The 22,165-nt window shown below is 42.8% G+C and overlaps 2 protein-coding genes across 6 annotated transcripts in view; one reads left to right on the plus strand and one right to left on the minus strand.

Moving 5' to 3' along the window:
• Positions 1 to 9,694, minus strand: part of EIF2AK4 (eukaryotic translation initiation factor 2 alpha kinase 4) — a 108,302-nt gene extending 98,608 nt beyond the window's left edge. For all 3 annotated transcript variants that reach the window (XM_059913658.1, XM_059913657.1, XM_059913659.1), the window contains exon 1: positions 9,503 to 9,694. In XM_059913658.1, coding sequence (XP_059769641.1) covers positions 9,503 to 9,646 — 144 coding nt within the window. In that variant the 5' untranslated portion in view covers positions 9,647 to 9,694. The remainder of the gene's footprint in view (positions 1 to 9,502) is intronic.
• Positions 9,695 to 9,854: 160 nt separating this feature from the next.
• GPR176 (G protein-coupled receptor 176) overlaps positions 9,855 to 22,165 on the plus strand; it is a 341,317-nt gene continuing 329,006 nt past the window's right edge. For all 3 annotated transcript variants that reach the window (XM_059913664.1, XM_059913665.1, XM_059913666.1), the window contains exons 1-3: positions 9,855 to 9,927; positions 13,041 to 13,196; positions 20,612 to 22,029. In XM_059913664.1, the coding sequence (XP_059769647.1) occupies positions 21,858 to 22,029 (172 nt within the window). In that variant the 5' untranslated portion in view covers positions 9,855 to 9,927; positions 13,041 to 13,196; positions 20,612 to 21,857. The remainder of the gene's footprint in view (positions 9,928 to 13,040; positions 13,197 to 20,611; positions 22,030 to 22,165) is intronic.

Genomic DNA, 22,165 nt, shown 5'->3' on the forward strand with positions numbered 1-22,165 from the left:
ACAGAGCTGGAGGAATCAGGCTCCTGGACTTCAGAGTCTACTAAAAAGCTACAGTAATCAAGACAGTATGGTACTGGCCCAAAAATAGAAATATAGATCAATGAAACAGGATAGAAAGCCCAGAGATAAACCCATGCACATATGGTCACCTTACTTTTTAAAGGAGACAAGGATATACAATGGAGAAAAGACAGCCTCTTCAATAAGTGGTGCTGGGAAAACTGGACAGCTACATGTGAAAGAATGAAATTAGAACAGTCCCTAACACCATACACAAAAATAAACTCAAAATGGATTAAAGACCTAAATGTAAGACCAGACACTATAAAACTCTTAGAGGAAAACATAGGAAGAACATTCTTTGACAAAAATCACAGCAAGATCTTTTTTGATCCGCCTCCTAGAGTAATGGATATAAAAACAAAAATAAACAAATGGGACCTAATGAAACTTCAAAGCTTTTGCACAGCAAAGGAAACCATAAACAAGACGAAAAGACAACCCTCAGAATGGGAGAAAATATTTGCCAACGAATCAACGGACAAAGGATTAATGTCCAAAATATATAAACAGCTCATGCAGCTCAATATTAAAAAAACAAACAACCCAATCAAAAAATGGGCAGAAGACCTAGATAGACATTTCTCCAAAGAGGACATACAGATGGCCAGGAAGCACATGAAAAGCTGCTCAACATCACTAATTATTAGAGAAATGCAAATCAAAACTACAATGAGGTATCACCTCACACCAGTTAGAAGGGCCATCATCAGAAAATCTACAAACAACAAATGCTGGAGAGGGTGTAGAGAAAAGGGAACCCTCTTGCACTGTTGGTGGGAATGTAAATTGATACAGCCACTATGGAGAACAGTATGGAGGTTCCTTAAAAAACTAAAAATAGAATTACCATATGACCCAGCAATCCCACTACTGGGCATATACCCAGAGAAAACCATAATTCAAAAAGACACATGCACCCCAATGTTCATTGCTGTGCTATTTACAATAGCCAGGTCATGGAAGCAACCTAAATGCCCATAGACACATGAATGGATAAAGAAGATGTGGTACATATATACAATGGAATATTAATCACCCATAAAAAGGAACGAAATTGGGTCATTTGTAGAGACGTGGATGGATCTAGAGACTGTCATACACAATGAAGTAAGTCAGAAAGAGAAAAACAAATATCATATATTAACGCATATATGTGGAACCTAGAAAAATGGTACAGGTGAACCGGTTTGCAGGGCAGAAATTGAGACACAGAAGTAGAGAACAAACATATGGACACCAAGGGGGGAAAATGGCGGGGGGGTGGGGGTGGTGGTGTGATGAATTGGGTGCTTGGGATTGACACGTATACACTGATGTGTATAAAATGGATGACTAATAAGGACCTGCTGTATAAAAAAATAAATAAAATTAAATTAAAAAAAAATCCGAAAACCTGCAAGAGAGAGTACATATTCCTTTTCAAAGTTCTCTAAGGAGTGACCTGAAATGTCCCATGTGGCCTCCATTCATTCAAATGTCACTGAGTGCTGATGACCTTCTGAATGCTGCCCTAGAGACTGGGAGTTCAGAGGCAAATCTACACAGACACGAACCCAACTAGCTGGCACAGACTAGAAGACAAATGAATGCTTTCAAAAAGTGATGAGGGGGCTTCCCTGGTGGCGCAGTGGTTGAGAATCCGCCTGCCAATGCAGGGCACACGGGTTCGAGCCCTGGTCTGGGAAGATCCCACATGCCGCGGAGCAACTAGGCCCGTGAGCCACAATTACTGAGCCTGCGCGTCTGGAGCCTGTGCTCCACAACAAGGGAGGCCGCGATAGTGAGGGCCCCGCGCACCACGATGAAGAGTGGCCCCAACTTGCCACAACTAGAGAAAGCCCTCGCACAGAAACGAAGACCCAACACAGCCATAAATAAATAAATAAATAAATAAAAATTAAACTTAAAAAAAAAAAAAAAAGACTTACTTAAAAAATACGTTTACTTTAAAAAAAAAAAAAAAAAAAGTGATGAGTGCTGTAAAGAAGACAAAGCCAAGTCATGGAACATAGTGGTGGAGGAGGAGAAGGTACGCAGACAGGCGGGTCAGGGAAGGCCTCTTGAGCAGGAAATATTCGATATTTCGAATATTGACATAACAAGTGAAAACCCTGACATGAAGAAATATGATAGCTCTCCTAAAATTGTGTATGCTTTCAACCAACTGCTTTTCACCAAATACTCCATTCTTCTTTATTTATGTATGCTTTTTCCGAAAAGGATTTGAGGCAGTTTATATTATCTATATATCATGAGAAAGGGGAGGTTGAGGGAACATCTACGCATGTGGTCCAGACACTTGACCAACTTTGCAAGGTAGGTGCACTCTCCTTTGTACAGACATTTTACAGACAAGGCGGCTCAGGCTCAGACTTTCAGTTTCTTGCCCAACAACACACAGCAACAAGTCTGGACTTCAAATCCAATTCTGACTCCCAAACCTGTCTTTTCCATCAGCCCTCCCTTGTTAATGCCAACCCTGAGTTACTGTGACTGAGCCTTGACTTTCCCTTGGAATGTCCAGGCAGCCAGGGCAAAAAGAGAAATGCGGCATTATCAGAAAAGAGAAAAGATAAAAATTCTTCTAAGGGTAATAAAGTACTTAGCAACATTAAATTCTAATAGAAATTTATAACATGAACCTTACATGTGGCACCATGAATTACACAATCAACTAAGTATATAAAATACGTAAGCTTGGTTTTTATTTCTTTTTAATAGAATCCCTGATTTTTTAGCTGGATACATTTCCCAGATGCCTTTGCAGCTCAGTGTGGCTACTGGATTAATTTCTGGCCAGTAAGATGAAAGAACTATAATATGCAATTTCCAGGAAGTGAACTTTATCAAAGGAAAGGGATGAAACTTCTTCATCCCCTTCTCATTCCAGCTGGCTGGAATGCAGATGTGATGACTGGAGGTCAGACAGCCATTTTAGACCATGAAGGGCACATTAAGGATGGTAGAACAGCAATTCAGAAAAAGCCGTAGACTCCAGACTTTTACATGTAAAAATATAAACTTTGTTATTTTAAGTTTTCTGTCATATGTAGCTAAACTTAATCCTAACCAGTACAGGCTCATTGGAAAAAAAAAAAAAAGACAGTCAGGAAACAGTGCTTTCAGAGGTAAGAACAGAATATTTGCCAGGCTTCTCTCAAGCGAACTGAGAGGCTTCCCAACATGTGAAGATGCTTTTATGCAAAACATGTTTAGGATACCAAGCGTTAGTTCATATTAGGGCCTTCAAGGACTCCTGGAGCTGAAGAGGACTTGATTAAAAAGTTCAACGGGGCTTCCCTGGTGGCGCAGTGGTTGAGAATCTGCCTGCTAATGCAGGGGACACGGGTTCGAACCCTGGTCTGGGAGGATCCTACATGCCGCAGAGCAACTAGGCACGTGAGCCACAATTACTGAGCCTGCACGTCTGGAGCCTGTGCTCCGCAACGAAAGGCCACGATAGTGAGGCCCGCGCACCGCGATGAAGAGTGGCCCCCACTTGCCGCAGCTAGAGGAAGCCCTCACACAGAAACGAAGACCCAACACAGCCAAAAATAAATAAATAAATAAATAAATAATAATTAAAAAAAAAAAAAAACTTAAAAAAAAAAAAAGTTCAACAATCAAGATGTTCTAAAGATTAGGATTGGGTAAGACCTCCTTCATGCCTTTAGAAGATAAATGGTCATTAGAATTCAATGTTGATAAAATCTTTGATTTAACCTGCACAAGGAAATAATGAATTCCTGGAATATCTGTAGGTAAAAAAACTCAAAGTCAGGGGTAACCAAAATTTTTTGAGAGCACCTAATGAGAGGAAAACACAATGCAGAATGTATAGCTACAAAGTATACAAAATTCTACATGAGAAAAAAGATTTGTTTTGAAGACTGAAAATGCAAGTGACATGAAGGCAGCATAATAAGTAGTCATGGAGAGAAGAGCACGCTACAATGAGAGATGAGTTAAATTTGCTTCTCAATGAGATCATGAAGTTGGAGACTCTCCTGAAGTACTATCAAATAACCAAACAAATCTTCAAGGTATAAAAAGTGAAAGAGTAACACAAACTCAGTCCTAAAACATAAGAGAGGTAATGCTCATTTGGACTAATTCTCCCCAGAATTAAAAAAATTTAAAACATTAGCTCTTCAAGAAACAAAACCCAAGGATCTTAATACACCCCACAGGATGAGGAACACTGACCCAGGGGACCCTCTTTTCAGCCCAGTGCACAACACCTGGAAGAGCGCCTGGCCAACACTGGCAGGAACCCCAGTTTCTCAGTCTGAATGTGGTTTTTCTGGGCACTTCCTCACACTCAGGCCCCCCAAAATAAACTGATGTAAGCATGTGTCTATTTCTGTTAAAAGTACTGGAGTGAAGGATAAGACTATAAAAAACTGAGAATTTTATCAGCCATTCCACATAGGAGCAAATCTTTTGGTTCCAAGGCATGAGGGTTAATGACAGCCTGCGATTAAACTTTACTGGTTTACAAGATGAGCAGCAGAGTGAGGACGAGGTTTGGGAAATTAATTAAAAATACTAACACAAGGGCTTCCCTGGTGGCGCAGTGGTTGAGAGTCTGCCTGTCAATGCAGGGGACACGGGTTCGAGCCCTGGTCTGGGAAGAGCCCACATGCCGCGGAGCAACTAGGCCCGTGAGCCACAATTACTGAGCCTGCGCGTCTGGAGCCTGTGCTCCGCAACAAGATAGGCCGCGATAGTGAGAGGCCCGCGCACCGTGATGAAGAGTGGCCCCTGCTTGCCGCAACTGGAGAAAGCCCTCGCGCAGAAACGAAGACCCAACACAGCCATAAATAAATAAATATATTAAAAAAAAAAAAACACTAACACAAGAGGGAGAGGGATGGACTGGGAGTCTGGGGTTGGTAAATGCAAACTATTACATTTAGAATGGCTAAACAACAAGGTCCTACTGTAGAGCCCAGGGAACTATATCCACTCTCCTGGGATAAACCATAATGGAAAAGAATATTAAAAAAAGAATGTATCTATGTGTAAAACTGAGTCAATTTGCTGTACAGCAGAGACTGGCACAACATTGTAAATCAACTATGCTTCAATTAGAAAAAAATACTAACAATTTTTTCATTACACAACCATGTAAATATACTTGACACTACTGAACTATACACTTAAAAATTGTTAAGCTAGTATATTTTATGCCATGTGTTTTTAACCACAGCACATAAAAGAAAAAGTTACACAATTCAAACCACTTTCAGGTGTTTGGTCTAGGATTGTTACCTAGATTCCGCTCATCACATCCCCCTTAAATTTTGATGGCAAGACTCGGCTCAGCATGGCCTCTTGTTTCTTACCTGCCTCCGTTCTCATATGCTGTAATGTGGGGAAGGAACTAGTCTGTGTGAAAAAACAACAAATCTAGAAATAAAGTAACATGTGCAAGCTAGATAATCTGGGCAAGTCTTTGGTTTTAAGTCTGTGAAGATGCCCCTCCCCCCCACCAAAATGATGATAGTAAAATCTAAGAAATTAGATTCTATGTCAAATGCCTTAATCACTGACTTCCCTCCATATCTCTTTTTCTAAATAGATCCCAATACATTTGGGAATTATTTCAGTCAATAAAAAAATTTTGAGAGCTTTTTACCAGGCACTAGGCATGTAGGTGTGAACAAATACAGAGACTCTGTCCTTATGAAGCCAGCCTACTCTCATACAATGTAAAGGTGGCATTTCAAATTAGTGGAAAAGACTGAAAAAAATCATCTGTGTTAGTCTAACTGGCTAGTTGGGGGTGAAAGTAGGCAGCCTAGATTCATACTCAGACAGAGGTAAGAACTTTAAAAAATAAAAAGCTATTTCTATATTTATTTGATGGAAGTTTAAAAACAAAGTCATGAAAGAATTAAAAGACAGTCTTGAAGAATTCATTTTTTTGGTAACACTGGAGCAGGGAAAAAAACAAACCACAGGGACCATGTAACAACAATAAAATGAAAAAAAAAGGTCATTTTGACTATATTAAAGTTTTAAAAAATTGCATAAATTACCTAAATATCAAAATGCATAGGGGGCTTCCCTGGTGGCGCAGTGGTTGAGAATCTGCCTGCCAATGCAGGGGACACGGGTTCGAGCCCTGGTCTGGGAGGATCCCACATGCCGCGGAGCAACTGGGCCCGTGAACCACAACCGCTGAGCCTGCGCGTCTGGAGCCTGTGCTCCGCAACAAGAGAGGCCGCGATAGTGAGAGGCCCTCGCACCGCGATGAAGAGTGGCCCCCACTTGCCGCAGCTAGAGAAAGCCCTCGCACAGAAACGAAGGCCCAACATAGCAATCAATCAATCAATCAATCAATCAATCTTAAAAAAAAAATGCATAGTGGTTAATTAGGGGAAAATATTTGCAATATATGACCCAAAATGTTAATTTTCTTAACATACATATTAACATATAAATAGCTCTGACATATGAGTAAGAAAGTAGACAATAGAGTGTAAAAATAAACCAAACAACATTGAACAGTTCACAGAAAAAAAATCCATGGCTTACAGACAAATGTGGTCCTCATAATTTACAACTAAGGAAGTAAAAATGTTTCATCTATCTACTGACAAAGATGAAAAAGTCTGACACTACAGTGTTGGTGAAGATGTAGGAAAAGAAGCACTCATACACTACCGGTGGGCCCAGAGACAAAAGCAAGGCTTTAGGAGGGAGGTTTGCAATAGCTATCAAATTATAAATGAGCAGACCTTCGGTTGACAGAAAATTAGCCAAGATAATTAAGTTAACAATAAATTTATAACTCCAGAGGAAATTATATTTTCAACTAGTGATGTCCAAACTTTAGTATGTAAAAGAACTTTTAGCATGTATTCCCAAAATGTTGTTATTTATAAATAACATACATATGCTTCTAAACCAAATCTACATTATAACACATCCCCCAAAAAGAAGTTTAAAAAACTTCAGATGTTTAAAAAACCTAAAGTTTACCCAGGTCAATAATTCTGAGCTGAACTTACTGGCAACAAATTTGGCCTGAACCGACATGAGGCTATTAATAGTCTTCATCCATCCCACTGAGTGTGAATATTTGCATATTCACATGGTTTGTTGTGTTTGATTCTGCATGCTGCTCCAGACACTGAGTGAGGTATTAGGTAAGTATGGAATGTGCACATGTGGCCATGAACACAAACACTTCTGAATTCTGAAACTTATCAGGCCTCAGGGTTTTGCATAAAGGATTGTGGGCTTGCATAACCTTTCCCTAAAGACTGGCAAATAATAAGTATTTGTTGAATGACTACATTTTTTAAAAACTTTTTAAAACTTTTTTTTAATTGAAGTATAGTTGATTTACAGTGTTAATTTCTGCTGCACAGCAAAGTGACTCAGTTATACACATACATACAATCTTTTATATTCTTTTCCAATATGGTTTATCCCAGGATATTGAATATAGTTCCTTGTGCTATACAGTAGGACCTTGTTGCTTATCCATTCTACATGTAATAGTTTGCATCTATTAATCCCAAACTCCAAGTCCATCCCTCCCCCACCCACCCCCCCTTGGCAACCACAAGTCTGTTCTCTATGTTGAATGACTACATTCTGATTCATCCTTATGACCACCAATTATTTGCCTAGTAAAGTGTTAAGCCTATTTGCCCGTGTACCTCAGGGTACAGCTATCTGAATCCTTCTACATGCCTATTACAGTTTTTGATTTTGTTTGCTCTATCTTGTTATAAAGACCACCAGCTATAAATTCTGAGATTATCAGTATCCCTACATACAGCAGTACCTTTGTCTTTTGTTTTCTTGCAGTCTTAGGACCAGATAATTAAGCTGTGTAAAGTAAATAAACTGTCTCTGAATGAAGTCTTAGGAGCTTTGTATTGAGTCACCGTGTAAACTTTGCAACACGTATTTTGGCTTCATGAGCAGACTTCCTGGTTCTCAATGTTTGGGAACAGAGAAGTTACCAGATAACCAGAAAGTTACATTGTTATTTTATTATAAGCTTGTATAAGGGGAATATTTACATTTTTACTATTTCAGCTTAAAAATAACTCTTGAAATTAAGCACTAGAAAAGTAAGCTCCCTGAGGGAAGGGGGTTTGGTTTGGTTTGTGCTGGGCTGTATTCCCAATACCTAGAACAATAAATAGTTAATGAAGGAAGAGAAACGTTGGGTGAGAAGGAAAATGTTTTGCCCTGACAGCTCCCGGAGATCCTATTTCTTGAGAAAATCCCGGATGTGACGATAAGGCACATGTTGTAAAATGCCAGAATTAAAGGTAGATGAAGGCGGCTGGGCTTCCCTGGTGGCGCAGTGGTTAAGCATCCACCTGCCAATGCAGGGGACACGGGTTCAAGCCCTGGTCCAGGAAGAGCCCACATGCTGCGGAGCAACTAAGCCCCTGTGCCACAACTACTGAGCCCGCACTCTAGAGCCCACGTGCCACAACTACGGAGCCCACGTGCTGCAGCTACTGAAGCCAGTGCGCCTAGAGCCCGTGCTCCGCAACAAGAGAAGCCACCACAATGAGTAGCCCCCACTCGCCATAACTAGGGAAAGCCCGCGTGCAGCAACGAAGACCCAACACAGCCAAAAATAAATAAAATAAATAAATTTAAAGGTAGATGAAGGAAGGTACTACCTTTTAAATAATACTACAAAGATAAGAGTTTGGTAGATAATTCTTCAAGGATGATGAGGGAAAGACTGTCAGTATCAGCAGCTTATAATGTGCCTTAACTTACTTCCAGACAAAAAGGAAAATAATATTTTAAGTCAAATGCCATTTTAAAAGGGTGAACTCAGCACACTCCCTCTCCATTGCAGCTAAGACGACTGTATTCCATACTCTCCAAGCGCCTTGGAGAAAGGTACAGAGGAAAGTTCCTCCACACAGCACAATACAGGGAGGATGCCTGAGGAGTACAATGGGATTACATGGTTAATAGTTTTGAACACAGACGGGAGGGTGAGGCTTCTGATTGAAGGCATCAGTAAGATCTGCGCAAGAGCCCCCAAAGCGTTCCCAAAGTTGCAGTGGGTCCCTATGAATGCGCTGTTGTATCAAACTCAAGGGCTTTCAGGGAGGAAAAAAGGCAGGACAGTAAGGAGGCAGGGAAGTTATGGAACGTCAGTAGGAATAAGAAACAGCGTGAGCTAAGACTGGAGCCGACGTGGGGAAAAGGGTGTAAGAGAATTCGGCCCAGTTGGGGGTTCTGGAGACCCGCCAAGCGGCTGCAGGCGCAAGGACAGAAAGTGAGCGTGGGTGGAATCGCGAGAGATGAAAGGACTCCAGAATCCTAAGTGGGGGTCGGCGGTTCGGCTCCGGCAGGGCCGGGCGGGCCTGGACGGGGTAGATCGAGCCAGGGGAGCTGGGCCGCAGCACACCAGCCCCGACCAGACAAGCCACGTTCCTACCCGTCCGCACGCGTCCGGCCGCAGGTCCTGGAAGTCGGAGCCGTAGATGGCCTCCAGGGCCTGCAGCTCGTGGTCCTGTCGCTGTGGGTAGCTCTCCGGCGGCTCGTCCCGGCCACGCCCGTGGGCCCCGCGGCCCCCAGCCATGGTAGTGCGGTGGGCAAGGCAAGGCAAAGCAGCCTTGCGGAGGTGGGTGGGCCCTAGGCGGGCTCCGCTCCGGGGGCGGGACCGTGGGCGGGGATCCAAGCCGGAGGCGGGGTCAGGGATGGGGAGAGCTCCGCGCTTGGGGGAAGGATCACAGCCGGAGCTCCACGCCGGGAGGGGGCATGTGGGCGGGGCGTCGCGCCGGGGGCGGGGTCAGGGTTGGGGTGGGGCTCGGCGCCCAGCAGGATCCCCGCCGGAACTCCGCGCCCCGGGCCGGCTCTTGGGTGAGAAGCGGCGTCACGAACGCTATTAACGCGTGAGCAGCGTAGGCATGGGAGCGAGGCCGGGGGAAGGTTTAGCCCACATTCTGCTGGGGGAACTGAGCGGAGGAACCTGCAGGGGCGTGGGAGATCAAATCCATCAGAATGGAATGCCAAGGGGTATGGTTTTCACGAAATAAGTCTCTTTCACAGAAATGCCTGCTGGAACTCCTTCACTCTGGCATGGGTAGGAGACAGGAGCTCTGAAGGGCAGACTTTGATGGGTTTTCCAGCCGCTTTGACTCACCTTAAGCCTTCCCAGAAGACGACCAGGAGTAAAAATCATGACCGCTACTTCCCTCCCCGCCAGTTTTTTACCCTCGAACTCGTCCCCTTAACCATAGATTCAACATCCCAGTGCATGTTCTCTGTTCCTACATGCCTACCCTAGGGGTCAACAGTACCACCATGAAATTTCGATTGAAAAATGTCTTTCCACTCAGGCATCTTATGAGCAACATTCCCATGAAGAGAATTATGTTGCATGCCCAGTTTACTTAATGTGAATTGAGGAGGTCTTTCTGTTATATCCTGTCTCCAACCAATGTTGATTTAGAATAATCATATCGTACTACCTCAAGTTAAGTTTAAGTGACATTTCCTTCTGTCTGCCTTGCTTACCCCTATACTATTTGCTAAATAATGATTATTTATACTATTTGCTAAATAATGATTATTTAAGTATCTTGCTGTCATCTATCTACTCAGTTGTGGCCAGATAACACAAAGGCACTAGTTTGACCCGAGGCCCCTTCAAACCATCTTCTCCTTCCCTCCCCTAGGGACCTGTTCTTTTTCCAGTGATGCCTGTCTAGGTAAATGGCACCACCCCCTCCCCATTGGCCCAAGCCAACTAAGAGTAATCCTGGATTCCCTCTCTCTCATCTCTCACATCCAGATAGTTACAATTTCTTCCATTCATCCACTTCACTCCATCCCACTGCCACTAACTTGGTTCAGGTCACCATCATCTCTTCCCTGGATGACTTCAACAGCTGGGAAACTAGTCACTGCTTTCATTCTTGCCCCACTTTAAGCCATTCTTCCTATTGCAGCCAGAGTAATGTTTCTAAATAAAAAATATGATCATATCACCCCAGTTCTTAAAATCCTTCCATTTCTCCATTTTTTTAAATTAAAATACTCTAGTTATGGAAAAATTTCACACATACATTAAAGTAGGGGAAATATTACAATACCCCCCTGTACTCATCACTCAGCTTCAACAAATTTAGAATCTTATTCAATCTTATTTCATTTCTCCCCTCTTCCCACCCCTCAACACAGACACACACACACACACCCCTCCCTAGGAGTGAATCTTAAAGAAAATCTCAGACATCATATCATTCTTTTTATGAACACTTAAGTACATATGTCTAACAGATAAGGACATTTTATGAACATAATACTGTCCTTATACCTTAAAAATATAACAGTTGCTTAACATTATTTAATACCCAATTTATGTTCAAAATTCTCCATCTGTCTAAAATTAGAATCTGTAGTGGATGCTGGACCTATAAAGGATATAATCAAAACAATCAGCAAAATTTGAAGGGGGTCTTGTGGATTAGACAGCATTATTATATCAGTGTTAACTTCCTGAGTTTACTGATTGTACTGTGGTCAAATAGAAAGTGTCCTTGCTATTAGGAAATTTCCACTCAAACCGTAAGGGGTAATAGGGTATTACATATACAATTAGCTCCCAAGTGATTCAGAAAATAAAGAGAGAGATGATAAGTCAAACATAGATGTCAAACATTGGGGGGAATTTAGGTGAAGGATGTATGAGAGTTCTTTGGATAATTCTTACAACTTTTATAAAAGTTTGAAATTATTTCAAAGTCAAAATTTCACAACAAAAACCCTGGCAAACTGTTCTCCAAAGTGTTGTACTATATTATATTCCCACCAGTTTAGGAGGGTTCTAGTTACTCTGCATCTTTGTCAGTAATTGTTATTGTCAATCTTTTAAATTTTAAACATTGTAATTGGTGTGTAGTAGTATCTCATTGTGCCTTAATTTACATTTCCCTAATGATTAATAATGTTAATCAGCTTTTCATGTGCTTATTTGTCATTCATATATCTTCTGTCTGTTCATATCTTTTGCTCATTTTAAAAATTGTATTTTTTATATTATTATTGAGTTTTGAGAATTCTTTATATATTCTGAAGTAAGTCCTTTATCAGATATGTAATTTGCAAAAATTTTCTCCCAGTCTGTAGCTTGCCTTTTCATTCTCTTAACAGTGTTTTACAAAGAGCATAGTTCTTACTTTTGAGGGAGTTCAATTTATCAGTTTTTATCTTTCATGAATCGTGTTTTGTCATCCTATCCAAGAAATTTTTGCCTAACTCAAAGTCACAAAGATTTTCCTCCATGTTTTCATCTAGAAGTTTTATAGTTTTCAGTTTTACATTTAGGCCTATCATGAGTTTTAGTTAAAAAGTTAAACATATACCTACCCTATGACACAACTATTCACCGCTAGATATTTATTTACCCAAGAGAAATGAAAGCATATGTCCATGAACAGACTTGTAAATGAATGTTCATAAACCCTTAATCGCCAAACTGAAAACAACCCAAATGCTCATCAAAAGTGATGGACAAACTTGTTTCTTGGAAAAACAAATTGAGATGTATCAATACAATCAATGGAACACTATTCAGCAATAAAAAGAAATATGCTATCTATATAATAATAACATGGATAAATCTCAAAGTAATTATGCTGAGTGAGAGAAGCCAGACAAAAGAGTACATATTGTATGATTCCATTTATATAAAATTCTAAAAATACAAACTTAGTAATAGAAGATAAGCGATTGCCTGGTGTCAGGATGACAGAGATGAGCCACAGGGAGGGATTCCAGAGGGACAAGAAGAAACTCCTGGGAGTGATGGATATATTCATTATCTTGATTGTGGTGATAGTTTCACAGGTGTTTGCATATATTAAAACTGATCAAACTGTAGAATATATGCAATTTATTGTATGTCAATTATACTCTAATAATCTGTTAAAAGGAAAAGGTTGTTATTGTTGCTTTGTTTTGTTTTACAGTGCTTTGTTTGTATTAGGATCCAACCAGTGTCCACACATTGCATTTGGTTGCCCTACGTGAAATAACTCAGCAGTCCTGGGATCATTCGAAAGTAAAGACTGGTACTTGATTGGCTTCCGGCAGATAACCTCTAAACTCTTGGAGCACCCAGACTGGTAAGATTGTTTTTGTGTAACTGGGGTTCACAATTTGTCAGGACACCCCAAGATTTCCTTATTCTCCAGGCCCTCCCTAAACCCTTAGATCAGTTCTCCAAGGAAGAGACTCTACTTCCTCATGCCCTCCCTGCTCCCCAAAAGTACATCTCCTGGTCTTCCTGTTTACCCTCAACTTCCCAAAGAAAAACTTCCAGACTGTTGGTCGTTGTGCCCAAATTTTAAAACTACATTCCCTTTCATTCCTGAAGGATATTTTCACTGGATATAGAATTTGGGGTCAGTGGTTCTTTTCTTTCAGCCCTTGAAAATGTTATGCCACTTCTTTCTGGCCTTTGTGATTTCAATTAGATCTCTGCTATCATTCACATTGTTTTTCCCCTATAGGTAAAGTGGCATTTCTCTATGGCTACTTTTAAAGATTTTTTTTCTTTGTCAGTGTCCAGAAGTTTGATTATGATGTGTCTTGGTATAGATTTCTTTGGGTTTATCATGTTTAGAGCTCACTCAGCTTCTTGAATCTGTAGGCTTATGATTTTTGCCAAATATGGGAAATTTTCAGCCATTACTTCTTTGAATACTTTTTTGGACCTGCCCTCTTTCCTGTCTCCTTGTAGGAGGTAAAAGCACTTAATTGTTCTTAAAGCTCTCTGTGGCCTGGCAGGAGTAGGAGAGGCAAGGTGGCTCCTGCTGTTCAAGAAATTATGAAATAAAAATAGCTTTTTTTTTTTTTTTGCATCAGTTTGTGGGTATTTGTATGCATTTACATATTTATATACCCAAATGAATCTTGTCCTTTAAATTCTGGAATAAATTAAGTATATATTTTTCTTCCGAAGCTGTGCCATTACTTACAAGTCAGACTGTGAGTCGTAGTATTTTATAGTCATATCTCATCTTTTAGCAAAGAAGATACGGTCTTGATCACTTAATTCACCAGAATTGGTCCTAGATAACTTTTGGCTCTATCAGAAAATTCAAATTTATTCTTAAAGGACATATTTGTTACCATCAGCAAAAGAATGTTTCCTTTTATGATACAGGAAAGAATATTCCAACTTCTGAAGTTAGTTATAAAAGAGAGTCCCAAATACGTGTTAAGAAATCATGATATTCTTCAACAGTTAAACAGCTTCCCAGGGTGACTCCTTTAAAGGTGATAATATTCATGGATATTTTAGTTTTGGCATACTTGCTATTAAAAAATTAGTCAGGTTGCTTTATAATCACTACGTGTATATGTGTGTGTGCATGTGTCTATGTGTCTGTGTATATGAAATTGCTGAGGCTTTCTGGGGGAAGGGGTATTCAATCTCTCACCTTCCAGATATTCTTGATGAATGTAATAGCAATCTAAAGGTGCAAGGACTATTACAAATTGGGAAACTGCATTAGGAGTTATAGATTCATATCAGTAGAAAACCATTTCCCAGTCCACATATTGAGATAATTTAGAATATGCAAATTATTAGTATTAGTAAATATAATTAGTAAATTATTATACTAATTACATTATTTACTATAATTAGTAAATTATTAGTATTAGCTTTTTTAAACAGATAATTTCTTTGTTGGTAATTTAACATACCCCAAACAAAGAACCATAAAGTAAACGTATTTAGCCCAATAGTGTAAAGGCTAAATTGTGGACTTCTAAATCTTTAACCAAAAGCCATTTTGTCCTTTGTTAATTGCAAAGTAAGTGGTTCTTCCATTTTTTGAAATAGAGGACTTGTTAGGCAGTGGTTTATTTATATCTACAAAGAGAGAATTCTTTAAAATGTTGAAAGATGATGCTTTATTTCCCTTTTGATATTTGTTGTCTTTAAGCATCAATAAACAGGAATCAATCTTATATAGTTACGTTTCATTGATTTCCTATGATGTGCCAGGTACTGTTAGAGATTTTCATTAACTTGGTATTTTATTGTCCTCTAAACAGCCTTGCAATATAGGCATTTTAATCGCTATTTGGTAGAGGAGGAAACTGAGCTTAGAGAGGTCAGTAACTGCCCAGTGTCACAAGTGGAAATAGGGGAGCAGGCATTCAAACCCAGGTCAAACTGACACCAACATCATACTGCCCCCCTTCCCCCCGTCCCGGTTACTAGACTCTTTATCTTGAGGGAGTTGGTAGGTTTGCCTGTATAAAGTGACAATCTGAGTATACTAAGCTTAAGTACTCCCCCCAAAAAGCTATTTATTTATTTATTTTTATTTTTTTTTATTTTTTTTTTATTTTTTAGTATATTTATTTTTATTTATTTATTTATTTTTGGCTGTGTTGGGTCTTCGTTTCTGTGCGAGGGCTTTCTCCAGTTGTGGCGAGCGGGGGCCACTCTTCATCGCGGTGCGCGGGCCTCTCACTGTCGCGGCCTCTCTTGTTGCGGAGCACAGGCTCCAGACGCGCAGGCTCAGCAGTTGTGGCTCACGGGCCTAGTTGCTCCGCGGCATGTGGGATCCTCCCAGACCAGGGCTCGAACCCGTGTCCCCTGCATTGGCAGGCGGACTCTCAACCACTGCGCCACCAGGGAAGCCCCCAAAAAGCTATTTAAATGACATAAATTTATTGGAGACCAGTATGTTTTTGGACATGAAATATTCCAGTAGTTCAATTCAAAGATGCCCAGAGACTTTATTATCAGCTACCACTTTAATTTTACAAGGACCTAGGATATCCTTATTGCCCCCAATATACACAGAGATTTTGTTTTAAGCCCTAACTCAGTATCTTCCATTCCCGGGAAATAAAGTCTATGCTCTCTTAAATATGCAGGCCCCAGTTTTCATGACTCTATCTGCCGGGATAGGCTGGGTTATACTGTGATAATGAGCAGCTCCAAAAATCTTGGTTGTTTAGTATAACAAAGGTTTATTCCTTGCTTATATAAAATTTGTTGTTATGTCTGGGTGGTCTCTAGGGCGTCTGCAACCCCCCTGCCACCCCCCCCCCCCACACACACACACAATATGGTGACTCAGAAACACAGGCTGCTTCAATATTTCAGCTCTTCAACACAAGTCCCCTTCCACAATCACAATGGCAGGGCAGCAGAGAGACTTGAAAATCACAACAAGCTTTTCACTGCCGCAGCTCAGAAATGACTCGTCACTTCTGCTCACATATCATTAGTCATTATAGTCACATGGGCCTGCCCATTTGCAAGGGCAGCCGAGAAAAATAGTCTTCTGTGTGCCTGGAAGAAGAGGACAATGAGATATCACTGAACACTAGTAATGTTTACATAATAACCTGCATTGTTTATGTCTTTTGTATAGGTATAGAATTAGCCATTTGGAAATAGAACTACTTATTCCAGATGGGTAGCCCGGGGCCATAAGGATCCCTCTTTCCTCAGCACACTGCTGCTTGGGCTTACCGACTCAAAACACTTCCAGCTTTTTTCTTCTCTCCATCTTTAGCGAGAGACCATGCAGGGACATTTGAAAGTGTAGTGTTGGGGACAGGAGGCAGGAGGAAGAGACCTTCAATGATGAAAAGGAAGAAGGAAGGGGAAATAAACCCATAGGCTCCTCCTCACTTCCCGCCACCTTCCCCTTGGGCTTTGCAATTATCTCAGATCCTATCCATCTCTTCTTTCCCCTACCCAGCTCCCTTCCTGCTCTTCAATAAATGCCCAAGAAAGTTGGAATCCAGGAATTCTTTTGAACATAAATGGATCCTATTTCATTCTATAGGTATGGAAAGATGTTATTAGCACCTACATGTAAATTTTGCCTATCACCACACCATGGGAGTATAAGAGAAAAAACAGAGAAGGAAATAGGCTTTTAAAAATTACCACAGAGATTTATCATAAGGAGCTGGCTCATGCAGTTTTGGAGGCTAAGTCCCAAGATCGGCAGTTGGCAAACTGGAGACCCAGGACTGTCGATGGTGTTGTTCTAGTCCCGTCTAAAGGCCTGAGAACCAAGAGAGCTGATGGTGTCCTTCCAGTCTGAAGGCCACCAGGCTTAACACTCAGAAGAGCCAAGGTTTCAAGTCTGAAGGCAGGGAAAAGCTTATATACCAGCTCGAAGGTTGTGAGGCAGAGGAAATCCTCTTTTACTCAGCTTTTATGTTCTAGCCAGATCTTCAACTGATTAGATGAGGCTCACCCACAATAAGGAGGGCAATCCCTTTACTCAGTCTACAGATTCAAATGTTAATCTCATCCAGAAATATCCTCATAGACACACCCAGAATAATGTTTGGCCAAATATCTGGGCAACCGTGGCCCTGTCACAAAATCCCTAAGCAAATCCCAGGAGGTATATGATTAAGGAAGAGGTGATTGGAGAAAGCTTCGAGAATCTGTTCTATTCCACATTTCTGTGTTCCTGCCTTCCCAGCACAGGGCATTAACATTAGTTAAATGAGTGGATTACTGGCACAAGGAGAAGAGTAATTCTTGTAAACACTGAGAAGAAAGTAGACCTTTGGAGAGCTAGGTAGACCTACAGACTGAGTAGGGCCTCCCTGGGAGTCCTTAATCCCCAGAGCCTCTCTTTCTTTTTGCCCCACTCTGCCTGGGAACCCTATCATCCTGTTTATTTTTTCTATAGGGAAATGGATCCTGAGCGCTACACAACTAACTTTAAAACTTTGGGAACACAAAGTGTTTTTAAGCTGGGAGAATGCCTTCTTATACTATTCATTATGGGAGAAAAATGTAAGGAAAAATTACTACGCATTATCTAAGAGCCAGAGGTTGCCTATTTTTTTATTCCATTTTCTATTATCTGCTTTTAGTGTAGCTCCAGAAAGTTTCGGATGAAAATTAGCTAGCACATAAATGTGTAGGCTGGTGGTCCTAATCACCTGCCTTCAGCTATGGCTGTGTACCAGTTTGCTGCCAGGTGTTAATATTGGCTAGCTCATATCCCTGTAATACCTGTACACGGTAACTGAAGAGGACTGTAATTAATTTATGTGGTTTTTGACCTCTTCCGGTTTCATTCCAGAAAAAAATATCTAAAAACGAGACCTTTGGAAGGATTTTTTTGATAAAAGGAAAATAGATATTATGGCAGATTTTATTTTCCTTAAATGACTGCAACAATCTCTCTCATTCCACCTGCTGTTCTTACAATATGATGGACACTCCCTCCACTGAGAGGTGTAGTCTCTGTCCTTTCCCCTTATATGTGGCAGCTTTTGACTGCTTCAACAAATAGAGTACAGTGGAAGTGATGTTCTGTGACTTCTGAGATGAGTCATAAAAGTCGGCCACCTCCCCGCCTTGTCCTCTTGGGACTCTTATCTTGAATGCTCACTTTTGGAACATAGCTGCCACGCTGTAAGAAAGCCAAGCAGCCACAGGGAGAGGCCACATATAAGCATTCCAGCTGACAGGCCCAGCTGAGGTCCCAACAACAGCCAGCATCAACTGCCAGACATGTTAGTTAACAAGCCTTCAGATTCCATACCCTGGCTTTGACTTTGAGCTGCCCCAGTTGATATCATGTGGAGCAGAGATAAGCAGTCCCAATGGGTCTTGCCAGAATTGCATATTTATGAGCAAAATAAGTGATTGCTGTTGTAATTTAGGCCACTAAGTTTGTGATGAGCAGACAGGTATAAATAACCCTACTATAGACATTTGACATATATTTAAATCATGTCCAATCGCTTACATCAATCTTATTTTTTTATTAGAATATAGTTGCTCTACAATATTGTGTTAGTTTATACTGTACAGCCAAGTGAATCAGCTATACGTATACATATATCCCCTCATTTTTGGATTTCCTTCTCATTTTGGTTACCAACAGAGCACTGAGTTCCGTGTGCTATACAGTAGGTTCTCGTTAGTTATCTACTTTATACATAGTATCAATAGTGTATATATGTCAATCCCAATCTCCTAATTCATCCCACGCCCCCTTTCCCCCTTCTTACATCAATATTAAATTATCTTGTAATCAGTGAAAATTTCATATAGCCCATGGCCATAAGAAGTATACCACTCTGATCTCATCCTTGGTCCTATATTGTCACAAGGCAATCCTTCCTCAAGAATCACGGTGACCCCTCAGTTTATCAGGTTATTTCTTTTTTTTTTTTTTTGGCTGCGTTGGGTCTTCATTGCTGCGCGCAGGCCCTCTCCAGTTGCAGGGAGCTGGGGCTGCTCCTCGCTGCGTGCGGGCTCCAGGTGCACAGGCTCAGTAGTTGTGGCTCGCGGGCTGCAGAGCGCATGCTCAGTGGTTCAGGCGCATGGGCTTAGTTGCTCCGCGGCATGTGGGATCTTCCCGGACCAGGGCTCGAACCCGTGTCCCCTGCATTGGCAGGCAGATTCTTAACCACTGCGGCACCAGGGAAGCCCCTATCAGGTTATTTCTTGACTCAACTAACCCCATACCCTAACACCAGTTTACGGGCTGGAAAGAATTTACTGGTATCTTCTCGGAATACAAAATGAGAGGTTTCTTGCTTTATTAAACACTCTTTACATCTGAAAAATTGAAAAATGTTTTCCTCACATTTATCCCAATCCTTTTTAGTAGTTTTGAATAGGGATGGCAAGTGATGGTGAGTAAAGGGGTATTTTTACAACTGTCACTACACAACTCATTTACACATCTTCCCTAACCTTTCCTAAGGAGTGTGCTGGATATTGCTGAATTATTATTATAAATTATGTTTTGTAATGACTACAGTGTTAAGGGGTTTCATCTTGAAAAATATGTTTGGACTCCCAGAACAAATTTTAACTGCTGGAAATGACTTATTTTTTTGAAAATACAGTTTATCATTAATTTTCCTTCCATTTCTCTATCTCTTTTCTTTTTTTTTTTTTGTTTCCAAAATGTTCAAAATACCTGCTTACATAGAGAATTATGTGCAGGTATTTTGAGAATCCAGATGTACAAGACATGGACCTTCGCCCTTTCAAGAAGAATAAGTAATAAGGGTTAATAGGGAAAGTGAAGTAGCCCTATGGTAGCACGATCAGCCTTGGGATAACCAAGAAATAACTCTGTAATTTTAATCAATTCGTAAGAGTTATTGTCGTGGGACCTAGTCCTACCAGTTCATTTGTCAAAGCCCTCTACCGTGTCCTTCACTCCTGAAAAAGAAACAGTTCTCATAAGGTTAAACCAGGCAAAATTTTAGTTGTCTTTTCTTCTCATTTCTCCTTTTCTCTTCTCCCCTGATCCTCTCTCTGGATGCCATCCATACCCGTTCCTTTTCCCATTCGGCTTCTCTTTACCATTTTTTCTTGTTTACTCGCTCATCCCAGCTTCCCAACCGTTTGCATCAGCCCGCAGGAAGTTGCTCCCTCCTCAACTCTTCATTCCCAGAATCCACCTGACCGGGTTGTATTGTGTACATTTTAGAAATGAGACTCAATGAAAAGGCCCAGGAAACCGGGCACTGTATTTCTAAATCCCATCTTTCTTAAATGCTTCAGCTACACCCAAGGCCCGATGGAGGAGACTGGGCTCCTTGCCCAGGTGCCAACGACGTGGAATTATCAGCCTCAGGCAGCCCCAGCTGACGAGATGAGGAGCAGTAATGACAGCAGTAAACGAGGCGAAGCCCCGGAGGAGCCGCGAGCTTCTTCACGGCAGCCAGACATGGATCCTCCGCCCCTCCCACGCTCCCCGCCTTGGCTATCAAGATCGTGGGGGGGGGGGGGCCAAGATGGCGCCGTCCCCCCCCGCCCGCGGGAGCCTGGGCGTGGGGGCGGGGCCAAGCGTGTCACGTGATCGCCCCGCGGGCCGCGCGCCCCCAGCCGCCTCAAGCGCGCGCAGGCAGTTTGGCGATCTCGTAGATGGTGCCTGTTCCTTTCTAGGGGCGTATTCTCGTGTCTTCGCAAAGTCTGGAGGCTCTCTCCCTGCAGTCGAGGGCCGGAGCGGGGCCAGGAAAGGGGACACTGGGCCGTGCAGAGGCAAAGGGTCTGTGGAACGAGGTCCCTGCAACCCGCGCCGAGGCAGGAGGTCGGAACCCCCAGCGAGGGGCCGGGCCGGAGAAGCCCTCGCGGGCGTCTTGGGGGACTGTCGGGCGCTGACGGCGAGGCTATTGGGGAGGTTCGGGGCATTCCACCTTGGCCATGGGCGGCGTGGGGACCCGCAGGTCCCCTCGGGGCTCCGAGCATTTGACTTGGGCATTTTCCGGGTTTCCCATCGCCACGTAGCCTCGAAGCCAGCAGGACTGAAAAAAGGCTGCAGTCCAATGTTCTCTTGCCTCTGAGGAGAGGGGCTGAGCCCGTCCGCCGGAGGGGACTCGAGAGGGCTGCCCCGGGGGTGGCCAGAAGCAGAGGTTGAAGAGGGCGGCGGGAGCGGAGAGCGCCCTCCTTGACCATCAAATGCCTCTTGTGTTTCTCTCTCTGCTGAGTGGGCTTGGACGCGCTGACCACGCGGGAGGAGGGACGGACGACGCTCGGCGGGCTCTGACCGTGCCGCCTTCATGTGGCTGCTGACGGGGACCCCGGAGGGAACGGGCATGGGGCGAAGCCTCGCCCTCTCCGCTCCCTGCCTCCCGGGCGCCGGGGCTGGCGATGTGGAGACGTGAGGGGACCCGCGGCTGCTCCGGCTTCTCCAGGTCTTCACCAGGCACCCCCGTGTTCCTCCGCGCCCGAGGCAGGAGAGAGTGGCGCGGAGGTCCGCGGCGGGCGCACGGGCGGGCTAAGACGGAGCTGGAGCTCCAGCCTCGCCATGGGGCATAACGGCAGCTGGATCTCCCGAAACGCCAGCGAGCCGCGCAACGCGTCGGGCGCCGGGGCGGAGGGCGCCAACCGCAGCGCGCTCGGGGAGTTCGGCGAGGCGCAGCTGTACCGTCAGTTCACCACCACCGTGCAGGTCGTCATCTTCATAGGCTCGCTGCTCGGTAAGCCGCCCGCGGGGGCGCCTCCCGGGTGGGCTTCCCCGAGGGCGCAGGCTCGGAGAGCCGGGATCGGGGGTCGCCAGAGCCGCCGTGGGTTTCGGGGTGCCTGGCAAAAGTGCAGATAGTTGAAGGAGGTTTA

The sequence above is a fragment of the Balaenoptera ricei genome, chromosome 2, assembly GCF_028023285.1.
Source record: "Balaenoptera ricei isolate mBalRic1 chromosome 2, mBalRic1.hap2, whole genome shotgun sequence".
Classification (NCBI taxonomy): domain Eukaryota; kingdom Metazoa; phylum Chordata; class Mammalia; order Artiodactyla; family Balaenopteridae; genus Balaenoptera; species Balaenoptera ricei.